This window comes from Topomyia yanbarensis, unplaced genomic scaffold (assembly GCF_030247195.1).
Source record: "Topomyia yanbarensis strain Yona2022 unplaced genomic scaffold, ASM3024719v1 HiC_scaffold_111, whole genome shotgun sequence".
NCBI lineage: Eukaryota > Metazoa > Arthropoda > Insecta > Diptera > Culicidae > Topomyia > Topomyia yanbarensis.
In genome coordinates this window covers 98,331-111,000 of record NW_026683285.1, presented here as the reverse complement: position 1 = coordinate 111,000, position 12,670 = coordinate 98,331, and the positions used below count along the sequence as shown (strand labels likewise).

Below are 12,670 nucleotides of genomic sequence, written 5' to 3'. Positions count from 1 at the left end.
AGAGAATTGGTACTAGCGCTGTACCCAAGCAAAAGGTATGATTTACCAACTAATAGATGAAAATCTCTATACTATGTATTCTTTTCCATGTATAAGGTAGTCGTAATAGATTCGTAATTACCTAATTTAGGTAGAGTGAATATACCCACTTCTAAGTTCGTGCACTTTTCTGGATGTCTGAGTAAATTGTACCTAAATTCCACAAAACTGCACATACTCGGATCCTAAATCGTTTTAGAGATACGTCAATGAGCAGCGTAAAGAAACCGACTTGCCTTCTACAATGTTTTTGAATGGTGAAGTTGGGCATGATTCACAAGCCATATGCAAATTGTTCGCCTCTAAATTTGCGAGTGTGTTCGTCAGTGAGACTCTGTTCTCGCTGCAGATCGACGTTGCAGCCAGCGGCGTGACCCAACTCGAACGGTCAGTGAGTGAGATTCGTGTGGAGCACTCGGATATTGTATCAGCAGCATTCAAGCTTAAAGCATCGTCATCTCCTGGAATAGATGGTGTCCCAGCTGTATTTTTTTAAAAACGTGTATATCTGGTTTGGTGGAACCACTGTGTCAACTATTCAAAATGTCACTGATAACCGCGATTTTTCTTCAATTGTGGAAAGCAGCTTTCATCTTTCCTGTCCACAAAAAATCGGCGCTCTGTGCCATTTCCAGTCCAGAGTCAGTGTTTTTTCACTGAAAGGAATATATTTCTAAAGACCAACACGGATTCATACCGAATCGATCGACGTCGACGAATCTACTATCTCTAACCTCTTTTGTGTCCAAAGGGTTCGATGCGAATCAACAAACTGATGTCATATATACTGACTTATCTGCAGCTTTCGACGAAATCAATCACGATATCGCAATCGCTAAATTGGAAAAACTTGACTTCAGTGAATCACACCTGCGATGGTTCCAATCCTATCTCGTTGACCGTCAACTCAGTGTGAACATAGCTGATGCATACTCCAAACTGTTCTCCGCAACGTCTGGTATTCCGCAAGGAAGTCATCACGGATCATTCATATTCACTCTCTATTTCAACGATGTAAACTATCAGCCACGGTTGTCGTATGCAGATGACCTAAAAATTCTCAACAGAATTAAGAGCCGAACGGACACACTTAATTTGCAGCAGCAATTTGACACTTTCAGCAGATGGTGTGAAAACAACCGAATGATTCTGAATCCGGCGAAATGTTCCAGAAAACAAGATCCCATTGAGTTTGAATATAACTTGTCTGGAGCGCTTGTTTCCTGGGTGAGCTGCGTTAAGGATCTTGGAGTGCTGTTAGATTTAAAACTTACATTTAAGAACCACATTTCGTATGTTGTTGGTAAAGCATCGCGAAGCCTGGGCTTCATTTTCCGTACGGCTAAATCCTTTACAGACATTTACTGTCTCAAAAGCCTATACTGCTCTTTAGTGCGCTCTACGCTGGAGTATTGTTCAGCAGTCTGGAACCCGAATTACATGAACAGCAGCGATCTAATTGAAGGCGTTCAACGAAAATTTATACGGTATGCTCTTCGGCGCCTGCCTTGGCGCGATCCTGTTCGTCTACCAAACTACAAGAGTCGGTGTCAACTCATCCAGCTCGTTACCCTTCAGCGTCGTAGAGAAATTGCAAGAGCCTTATTCGTCTCTGATCTTCTGTCAGGACGCATTGATTCTCCAGATTTACTAGAGCGAGTCAACATCCAAGCAACGTCTAGAACGTTACGCGGAAACGTTCTTCTAAGAGTGCCGTTTCGACGAACTATTCACACAGCTAATGCCGCTATCACGGGACTACAACGCCTCTTCAATCGTGGGTCGCACCTGTTCGACTTTCATTAAGAAATCGATTCCTGCAGTTTTTTAGATGTAATTAGTTTAAGTTTCCATCATTGGTGCCGAGTGCGGCCAGTTGATGTGTGCGATAAATAAATAACAATATATATGTTCAATCTTTAAAACTTCAGAATGATCATTCATTAATTTTTTGAAAATAATATAAACGCGTCTTCGTTTGACACGGTCTTCCTTGACAGTGAATTTATCTACATGGGTTAGAATTTTTGACAGTTATCCCAGCAAAAGGATAGGTATCAAGATAGCTCGCATCGGAAAAAATCGAACAGTATATGGCCTAATGACCCAATTAGTTTCTGCTAATAGAGACAAGCAGCACATGAAGAAACAATGAACATTCTGCGGTACATTGTGTACTAGATTCTCTGAAGTAGTAGAAATACCACGATCGCTCAGTTCTGCAATCTTGACAAACAAATTTATTGATCCCCTTTGCATCAAGTTGGTAGCAAATATTACTTATTGACCGTTGCTAGGATCGTCACTGCTTGCAATTGTCGTTGTTTACGTGCAAACATGTGTTACAATTTGGAAAATGTTCGAAGTTGATGATATGTCAATCTTGAAACGTAAAATGCAACTCGTTGTTTAAGTCATTTTCTAGCTTTTCAAACACAGGTGAAACAACATGTAGCTTTGGCAATTTGATATTGTTGAGAGATTTTGTGGCCTGACTAAACGTATGCAAGTAAACAACCGAGACTATTAGAGCCTTGGAAGTTTTCTGTGTCAAGATTTGAAAACGAATGTGCCTCCTAGTGTCCGGGGCATTATGATGCACGAGAGGTGCATGATAAAATTTTCAGAAAAAAAGCGTCGTAAGAATACGCACGTCAATTTTATGGTTTTTATGATATACTCCTTGTGGGTTTCGGTCGTTGTGTTGCTTTCTATTCCAAAAGTAATGCTATGCCGTCTGTTGCTTGAAAACTATTCTGGAAAACAAAAACCATCCGATATTCACCAACGTTTACTTAGGGATGATTCCGAAAATTGGGCGCAATTCGTTTGTGGTAGGTCGTTGTTAGTGGTAGCACCCATAAAATGTAGCTCTACAATTAGCAAAATGACCACTCCGTAGGACATGAGCGAGAATAATTAATAAAATTGTAAATTCATATGGAACTTTTGACTAAACGATTAATTGTAATCGTCGTCTCAATTAGTCTCTGGCTACTACCGCCGTTCCCCTCAGAAGCGGTTATTCAAAGTATTGAACATGTAATCGGCCAGAGTTGGCATAACGGTGTGCTTTTCAAATATGATTGACGTATTGAAGGAGTATCATCAATAATGTGTATTGACAAAAGTAATGAACGTGTAGGGTCGCTTATAACGACTAGCTTCACTAAGATTTCGTTTGATTTGAAAATGTTATATTAACCCTGCGCAAACTAGGTGAGAATCAAAGGCGATAAAGACCACGTGGAGTCGTATCCGACTAAGGCTCTAAACTGTACAATGGCCAAAATTACAGTGCTGCGAAATGGATTAACTATGTTTCACAGTTTATAAAGTTTAGTTATGCAAAGAGGTACGCTCAGTCAACACCTGGTACCATGATTTCCGATAGTGCTCTGCTTGTGGCTTTGCGTAACACTGTGCATTATGAACTGTCCTATGGTTTAAGATAAACCAGAATGCTGTATCATGACGGAGCGGCTCTTTGGAAATTCGTAAAAATAGTGCAAAGGAACATCAGTGCTAAAATTGGAGAACATCACACAGAAAAAGCATTTGCTTCAATAAATAAGAGCACGGTGTGCGCTTGTTAACCACTATTTTGATTGGAGGTCCCCTGAAGACAACCGTCTCAGGACTTCTTCAAAACAAGGCGGTTACATTTAGCGTCGTGGAATGGACACACAATTACAGTTGTTAAATTACATCAAATCATCAGAAATTCAGCTCAAATTATAATCCACTTCAAAATATATATCTATGTATAACGAAAGGTTTTTGTTAGGAAACACGATGTCAAATAAATTTACCTCATCATATGTACATTTTCGAAAAGTTAGGCATTCGATTGTTTTTCTGAAGTAATGCAACAATCAATATTTTGCATTTCACCATGTCGGTTATACTCAAACTTTACCATGGTAGCCAGTAACAAAAAATAAGTACATGCAAAAAAAAGCTACTTACGTATCGGCCACCGTTGTCAACTGCTCATCATTGGCCACCCGACGGGCTTCCGCCTTGTGTCTATCCTGGGATATGTGCAATAGTTTCCGGAGCTCCTCCAAAATTCGCGCTTTTTCCTTGCTCAGCGCTCCCTGCGCACGAAACGTACTTACAACATTCGAGTACGATTCCAATTCTGTGCATTTTGCATGGGGGGAAAGGAAAACAGAAAATGATAAATTCCCCCAACTGTACTAGCATGTCTGTACTCACCGAGCCGACGCAGGACACCGCGGCACTCGTCCCGGGTCATGTCCAGCTTCATCGGCCACATTTCGAGCGGCTAGATTGGAAAAAAAATTGCACAAGAACTCGAGCGTTTTACCTCGCAAAAGTCAATCTTTGTCCATAAAATCTCTGGCGCTTCTTCCAAACTGTCTTTTTTCTACAAGCGGCCAGGAACACTACAACCTTGCTTAGGGCCTCTTCACATTGCCCATATGATTACGGTGCACTTGGTCCTGCAAATTATTAATTCTACTGCGGTTCTTATCTTAAAATAAGAGAAGAATATTATACAAAAATCCAACATTCGCATAATATGTCCTCTTCCATTTTTCTGTTTATGAGACGTCAAAATTTTGATGGTGAGCTGCATCCAGTCAGCGCTGGCAACACCAGGGCTTCGCTTTGTGTGCTGCGACGCTTCAACATTTTAAAACGCGATCTCGCAAAACAGCGGCGGTGCTTCAAAACAAATGAACGAGGGGTAATTATTTACGAATGATATAAAATAATTAATACTGGAGAGTACATTTTCGAAAGGTGCTATATAGAGTTCTATGCAAATCATTTCACACACACTACATGGGGGGTTTGCGAGGATATTTGTCCACTGGCGGATACGTGTTCCCTTACAATGCCATCAAATCAAAGAACACTTAAAATTACATACAACAAAATATGTGCAATTCTGAATATAATAAAATAAGAATCGAAAAAAATAAGTTGTATAACCAAGGTAGTTCATTTTCAAAGATAGCACTGTTGATGAATCACCTTTTAAAATAGGTGATAAGGGACTCGGACGAAAATAGCTGATCATCCAAATAACCACATGCATTATATTGAAGCATTATTTTAACATCGATAATGTTCATTTGCTCTAAAACTACTTTCTTAAAGCAGTGCTACCATAACACAACATCACAAATGTTTCAAGGCATTGCCTCTTATGAGCAATACAACAGGCATTATACACACCTTTAGAGCAACGATTTAGTGTTTGATCGCATTGCATTTAGAAATGTTTTGACGGTCTACTGCGCTACACTTGAAGAGCATATAATGCTTGAACTAAAAGTTATGAAACATTAAAATAATTTGACGTTTATAAAAAAAGTTCTATTTAAAAAATATAAACCTGAAACAACATGGAGAGGTTGCAAACGGACAATTCGATCATGAACTGACCAAAGGGCCGAAGACGCAATGATATCGAATCGAGAAAAATAGCTTTGAAAATTCGCTTCAGAAAATTAAATCGTATTTTAACAGTGTTTGCATACTGCGCTTTCAAATGTATTGAAACACTACAAAACAATACTAGTTTTCGGAAGCATTACTAAAATATTTTATATAATAACGTTTTCGTTGATAAAATTGAAAAAAAATATATTTCGCCGTGTTGTTATGAAATGTTAATTAGGTAATTTTTGAGTCGCCCTCTTATTTTGACCACTCACAATTTCGCCCTGCAGGGTCGCCAGAAAACAAAAACCAAATGTGGGTTTCGCCGTGCTCGCCGGAGGGGAAAATTTGTTATTCCCCCTAGAAAAACTCTAGTAAGAGAACTGCGGAAAGAAAAACAGTATTGTTGGCAACGTATGCCCCGGCATTGAATGGCAACCCGGATAGAATTTTACAATAGAATTTACCCTACAAACAATGATAAAACAATAAATATTATAGTTATTACTGTTTCAACGTTGTTCGATGCCAAGTTCTCACAGTAGATTTACAATAAAATTTCATGTAACAATAAATTTCACTTTTCAGCAAAAAACTGATACAGTGCATTCACATTAAATTTTACTGTTTTCGAGAAAAAAATGTGTGGAGAAAAACTGATTTTTTTAATGTTAAGATACATAACCACCCCCCTTTTTCACTGTAAAAGTCTATTTTACATTGAAATTTACTGTAAAAACGTTAAAGTTTATTGTTTTAGTATTGTTGCAGAATACTAAAATTTACTGTAAATTATGGTAAAAATAATGTACTGTCACAGTGAAAATCATGGTTTTGTTACTGTACATTTCTATTCGGGAACACGTCCAATGTTATAAGGATAGGCAATGTTCGATTGGATTCGTTTTTTGACAGCTAAACGCGAATCCAATCGATCCAAAATGAAGTCTCCGCAGTTCTCTTTCTAGAGTTTTTCTAATTCCCCCCGGGCGTATCAAGCAGTTGGTTTTTGTTTAGGGCGATTCTGTTCACGGACCTTGTAAACAATGATGCTGTCAATTTCGCCCGTACACACTACCTTAGAAATGCAGAGGCGTAATCCGCCTGGTGGCTTGTTTACAGTGGAAAGTCGGATCCGCCGTTTTGTTTTTTATTGATTTTCATGAAGTTCATGAAGATATTTCTCAAATCTCCGTTTTTGTATATTTGTTATATAGGCCCATTTGTCGGTTCACGATCGAATTTTCTACGAATGGTGTAAATACTAGGGGCAGATCACTTGTGATGCATTTTTAAAAATCAGCTAAATTAAATGCATTTCTTTCCATCAAAATAGAAATTCATAATGTATTTTGCGTTGCATGCAATATAGTTTGCGTTGCGTGTAAGACGTCAAAACCCTATAAAAAATTAGCCCTACATTCAACAAAACATCGAACAAAGTGAATCAGCGTAGGACGTTCGTTGAACAAACTTTTCTGCGAGGGAGTGCAAAGTTGATGCAAAAATGGAAATTAAAAACATTTTTGATGCAAATTTGTTATACATTTCTAGAGTGATCTGCCCCTAGTGTAAATATATCGGAGCACTGTTCAAACTATTAAATTCTTACTACATCAGTCTGTGTCGCCTATAGCTTTTGACCAATCCTATTTCTGTTAAGGAATACATGAAATTAAACAACACGAGTATCTATCCCTCAAATTTCCAACTCAGATGAAACATATCATAAAAAAACCGCTAAATGCTCATTATTTCATCTGCACAAATTGTTGTAAAATACTATTGTGTATCAGATGCATCGATATTATATTAAACTGATGCTGCGCTCTCATTAATAGATGTCAATATTGACGATCACTGCTTCGTTTGTTGATGTTTATATTTCGCGATCCGGGAGCAACAAGATAAATACTAATGCACTCAAAAAATGACAAATCAACGTTTTTTTGTGAAAAGGGCGATACTTACAAATGTAAACATAAGGCTTTTTTCATACATGCGAATGAGGGCTTTGAAACACAACTAATTAACCTGAAAATTTGGATTCTACGATATTGCTTTCTTAAACTACAACAAAAATACAACAAGCGAAACTGCATTTTTGTTTGTTTATTTAATGTTTCGCCCTCCACGCTCCATGCAAACAAACAGGGCGATACTTCTTTGTTAGCAGTTCTGAAGCGAAACTGTTTTTTTCGTATTTTTTAGGATTATCAAGCTGATACCAGCTGTAAATAGTAACAATGATCGCTATTGAAAAAACCCGACAGGGATGCCAGGTGATATTTTGAAAAATCAGTGCTTGGTCCATTTAAAAATCTGTGTCTATCTGTGTCACGAAAAACGTACAAATTTGGCTGAAAACTAGATTTGGCGACCTTTTTTTTTGATTTTCGTTCGAGTCAAAAATTAAGCGCAAGGTAAAAAATTGAGAAATCTGTGCTAATCTGTGCATTCTAGAAGAAAGCTGTGGAAATCTGTGCGTTAAAACAGAAAACTGTGGAAATCTGTGCAGGTTTTGCAATCTGTGCAGCATATTGAAAATCTGTGAAACACAGATAAATCTGTGCACCTGGCATCCCTGAACCCGGACGAAATCGGTGGTGTAAAACGGTAGTTATTGTAAAAAACGTAAGGGCGATACTTCAATGCTGATAGGTGGGACCGAAAAACTAAACAATCGCCAAATCATTTTGTCGATTTAAATAGCAAAAACAAATTTTAATTTAATAATTTCGAATACTTTATGAAGTTTTGGGCTTCGATCACTGAATCATGCAATCTAGGATGTAAAAAACACAATAATTCTTAAATAGGAAATAAAACCAAGTCTGGAAATATTCATCGTTGATTTTCTTTGAATGGTGTCACTGCTAGTATCGCCCTTTTCAAGAAAAAGCGTTGAAATGTTTGCACCCCTTCTTCTATACCGAAGTGTCGTTACATTAACAAAGGCTATATAATATAAAACGTTATTCATATATTGCAAATATCATTCCGTCGGGAACAATCCTCCACAGATAAGAGTGCCAACGGCTTACCTCATATGAAGATGATGTCAGATGATCATGGTTCGGATTCCGTAAAAATAATTTTAAAAAATTTGAAGGAGTTGAAATTTTGTGATGTTAATGTTGTATCTAACGAATAAGCTGAAATGGAAAATGGGAAAACGTTCATTTTTATTTTTTAACCATTTTCATGTTGACATTTTATCAGCTTTATGTTGTGTTATATAACATCGATCTGTCAAAACGAAACAAACATTATTGCAGCATCTAGTAATGCTTTTAGCAGACAAAAGCTTTATAAGAGCGTTGCTAATGTAAAATAAATGCTTTCTTTGACAGCTCTTACATCCCCAACAAACAACGAAAGCTGAACAAGCCTTTAATCAGAGAGAATAAGCTGAACAAGAACTGTTTAAGCCATTATCCAGCTAAATTGTTTGTTGGGTCAGTAGCTTAATCGCCTTTTCCACTTTATAAAAGCATTGGTGTTGCATTCGCAGCAATGGAGCATTTTATCGCATTCCACGAACGACTCCTTTAAGACTGTTAACTTTACATCATTTGAAGCGTCGTGGTTACTTTGGCACCACCAATAACAAAGAGACGCCATCTTAATTCAGTGAAAACAATTCAACTAGCAACCAAGGTACGGGTCACAAGCAGCACTGCAAATGTGCAAGCCTCACAAAACAAGTTTGTTGTTATTCCGTTTGTTTCTTCTAGCCAATATGAAAATCTGATGTGACATAGTTATGTTCGCAGGAATGGTATTCTGCAGCAGCAAAACCATATTTAGCTTTAATTGTGATTTTTTTTTTATTGCATTAATTGTGATTTTTTTGATTGCAAGCGAATCCACAACAAAAAGAGGCATGGTTGAAGTCTTTTACATATGTTCCTGTCTTGTCAGTTTGCCGAAAACAAATGAGCTTTGCTTTGTTTTGCTGATTCAGGGCCGATTTCTTCACCCTCGCTTAACTTTTAAACCAGGTTCACCGGTACGTTTAAACCTGGCTTAAGCGCTAAGCGAAGATGGAGAAATCGGCCCACAGACCAATAACGGAACGACTTTCATTTTAAATGTTTGCCTCATTTGGTATTTGTTACTCTCATGCTGAATTTCGTACTCTCATCAAACCAAGCCATTTTCTCTTTAGAGATTCCAATGGCGTTTTTGCTTGAACCCGAAATTGAGTCAGGTTCTAACCCAAATCGCTGTCAGTTCATACATTTTGACAGCAGTTGGGGTTAGAAACCGACTCAAGCAAAACGGCGTAAACATGATGGTATTGTAGCAAATTTGGTTTGAGGATATAACTTTTATCTTTAAAATATTTAGTAATTTCAATGAATTGGATAACAATACTTCCTTAAAAACAATGCCACATAATGCTGAATACTTACGATTGACAACTTTCTTGTTCGTTTGGAATGACATTGACAGTTAAATTGGAACTTCAAACCAATCATGGCGTCTTTTTGTTATTCTAGTCTCTTTAGTCTCATGAACTGCCTATAATTTTCGTAGTTATTTTTCCTCGGTGTACCCCTGCGGCTGAAAACTTTAATGCCATATCAACATTTGAATAGGGCTAATCAGATTTGTAAACAAACTTTTGTTTTGCTGATTTCTCCTAATTTGTTATCATTTCAACACAGAAAACATTTGAAATTGATTCTACCAAGGATAAAGATGTTGATTCATGTGTATTTTTCATGAAATTCAACTCGGTAGCGGAATAATGAGCGAAATAAGTTTGTTTACAAAAGTCTCATTAGCCCTTTTGAAGAATTACTATGGAATGACAGTCTCTGATGTCATAATATTTATTGTTTTTATAATCGTATCAAAGCAATAATTTTTATATCTTTACTGAATGCTTAATTAAACTGAAATTGTAGCTATATTACAAACTCATTTAATTCAAAATGGGTGGTGGCGATTTGGTAAATAGTATAGATATATCTGTGTGTTGTTTCTCACATTGACGGGACATTTAATCGTATTTGCAGAACACAAAAAAGTCGTGGCATCCAAGTACATTCAAGAATCAGGAACGCGTCTGGAAAGCTGAACAAGCGGATGCTGCCGAAAAGCGGAAACTCGCTGAGCTGCAACATGAGATAAACGAGGAGCGGAACCGGGAAGAGCTAAAGAGCATTGCCAAGAAATCGGGACTGATTGCCGATACTGATGGTGATCGGAAGCTCGAATGGATGTACAAGGGCCCGCAGGTTAATCGCGAAGAATACTTGCTAGGGCGTACGGTCGATAAAACCTTCGAACAGCTCGACGCCCAAGAGAAAGCCGGACCAAGTGTAGGTATAAGTCAGCCGAAGAATCATGTAGAACACGAGTGCATCCCGTTCTCGATCAGACAGTATAAGGGGCTGGAGAGTACCGAGCAGGTCGATATGACACGGAAATTGATGGAGGATCCGTTGATGGCCATCAAGCAGAAAGAAGTCGAAAGTCGACAGAAAATTCTGGAAAATCCAGTTAAGCTAAAGGAGTTGCACCGGTTGCTAAAAAGCGATCGTAGCATTCACGGCAAAAGAGATAAGGACAGAAAGCGTACGTATTGTTTGGATACTTATAATTCAGTTTATGTAAGACTTATTACTTGCAAACTTTTTGCTTGTTTTAAAAACATTTTTCTTAGTTTAGAAACTTTATTTGTACCTTATGTTTTTATTACTTTCCAAGTAATGTCCTTGGCCTAATAAGAAGTACTAGCGGGTTATTGTACTCAATAAAATTACAATTTTCATTTAAATGTAATTTTATTTTATGTCTTTTTAGATAAAGCAAAGAAGAAGAAAAGAACATCAAGAACATCCACAGGTGAATCAGATACCGATGACGAAGACAGAGATTTGGACAAAATTCTGGCGGAAAAGTATAAAAAAGTGCAACATTCGATCGATGCAGAGCAGGGAGAAGAGGTTAGTTTAAATAAACTGCTCAGTATGAAGTATCAGAAGTTGTCGAAGGAACTTAACAAATTAGCGAAACCAAAAAAGTCAAAAAAGAAGAAAAAGAAACGCGGAAGCAGTAGTTCTGGAGAGTCCGATTCAGACTCACGTGATGTCCGGAGGCATCGAAGGGAACGATCAAATTCAAGAGATAAGTATCGTTCTGGACCATCACGGGCACGCGATCAAAGCTCAGAAACAAAAAGATACCACGATAGGTCCTATGACGATAGGAAAAGTAGGAAACGAGAAGAATCAAAGCGAGATCGTCATCGTTCTCGGAGTCGTGACCGTAAACATTTTCCCGCACCTAGAAGGGATCGGTCACGTTCTAGAGATCGAAACCGCAAACAAAACACACCGCCAAGCTCGAGTACAGAATCATCCCCGCAGCAAATACGCCGCAAGGACGATTCTGATGGTGAAACAAGGCCTGCAAGTAGCCGAAATTTTGGCCTTGTTTCAGCATCAGGCAAGAAGCTAGAACTTTCTAAGCGCGATGAAGTTCGGCTCTACAAAAGGGACGAAATCAAAGCACATCAATCGAGCCAGAAACCGGCCTGGAAACGTCCGGAAAGAAAGAATCCTCTAACGGAGGAGGAAATAGAAGCTAAACGCAAGGCAATGCTTCAGAATGCGGAGTGGCGGGATAATGAGCGGCAGAAAAATGTTCGTCGCTATGAGGATGAAGACCGCCTGCAGGAACAGAAGGACAAGGATAAAAAATACGATAAGGATTTTCTTACGAAACAATTCAAGCATGCGGCCAGCAACGAAACTGTCGAGAAGCGAATCAAGTCGAATCGCAACAATATTCAGCGGACCGGTGGGGCAATGAATGATAATTTCGCTAGGAGATAAGAAAATGTATTGTCAATGTTCGTTATCCTAAAATTAAATGGTGGAAAAGCAAAACACAAAACGTTTCCAGAGATTAATGTCAATTACGTTCCTAGTCTAATATTTTATTTTGAGCTACTGGTCACGTTTTGGCGGTCTTTTTAGTTTGCGTGTTGACACAAGTCGTGATTCAAGTCTCCATTTCCGTATGAGAGGCTGTGGGTTAAAAATTCACTGCGATCAAAAATATTCTAGTTTTGCCCTAAGAATGGTTACAGAAATTGTTTGTCACAAATCAGTGAGAACCATCATCAATATGAGCACAGAGAATATGAGTGTCATTTAAAAGGGGGTGCTTAGTAGATATCAGCAATTGATGATTG

The 12,670-nt window shown here is 38.2% G+C and overlaps 2 protein-coding genes across 2 annotated transcripts; one reads left to right on the top strand and one right to left on the bottom strand.

Annotated features, from left to right (window-relative positions):
* Window positions 1–4,008: 4,008 nt before the first annotated feature.
* LOC131694615 (BRCA2-interacting transcriptional repressor EMSY-like) lies at window positions 4,009–4,621 on the bottom strand (the record flags this gene model as incomplete). Its single annotated transcript, XM_058983093.1, has 2 exons — window positions 4,261–4,621; window positions 4,009–4,183 (listed from the first exon to the last, which is right to left on the bottom strand). Coding segments are annotated over exons 1-2 (236 nt in total), but the record flags the coding sequence as incomplete, so codon positions are not given.
* Window positions 4,622–10,051: 5,430 nt separating this feature from the next.
* LOC131694614 (pre-mRNA-splicing factor CWC25 homolog) lies at window positions 10,052–12,363 on the top strand. The gene is made up of 3 exons (XM_058983092.1): window positions 10,052–10,418; window positions 10,485–11,046; window positions 11,275–12,363. Exons 1-3 carry the CDS (start codon window positions 10,401–10,403, stop codon window positions 12,306–12,308), a joined length of 1,614 nt encoding a protein of 537 aa, XP_058839075.1. The 5' UTR covers window positions 10,052–10,400; the 3' UTR covers window positions 12,309–12,363.
* The last annotated feature ends 307 nt before the right edge of the window (window positions 12,364–12,670 follow it).

What these genes read in the sequence shown, in the direction of transcription:
- LOC131694614 (XM_058983092.1), top strand. An exon ending in AAGAGATAAGGACAGAAAGC is followed by an intron (nt 11,047 to 11,274) that starts GTACGTATTGTT and finishes ATGTCTTTTTAG; the next exon opens with ATAAAGCAAAGAAGAAGAAA.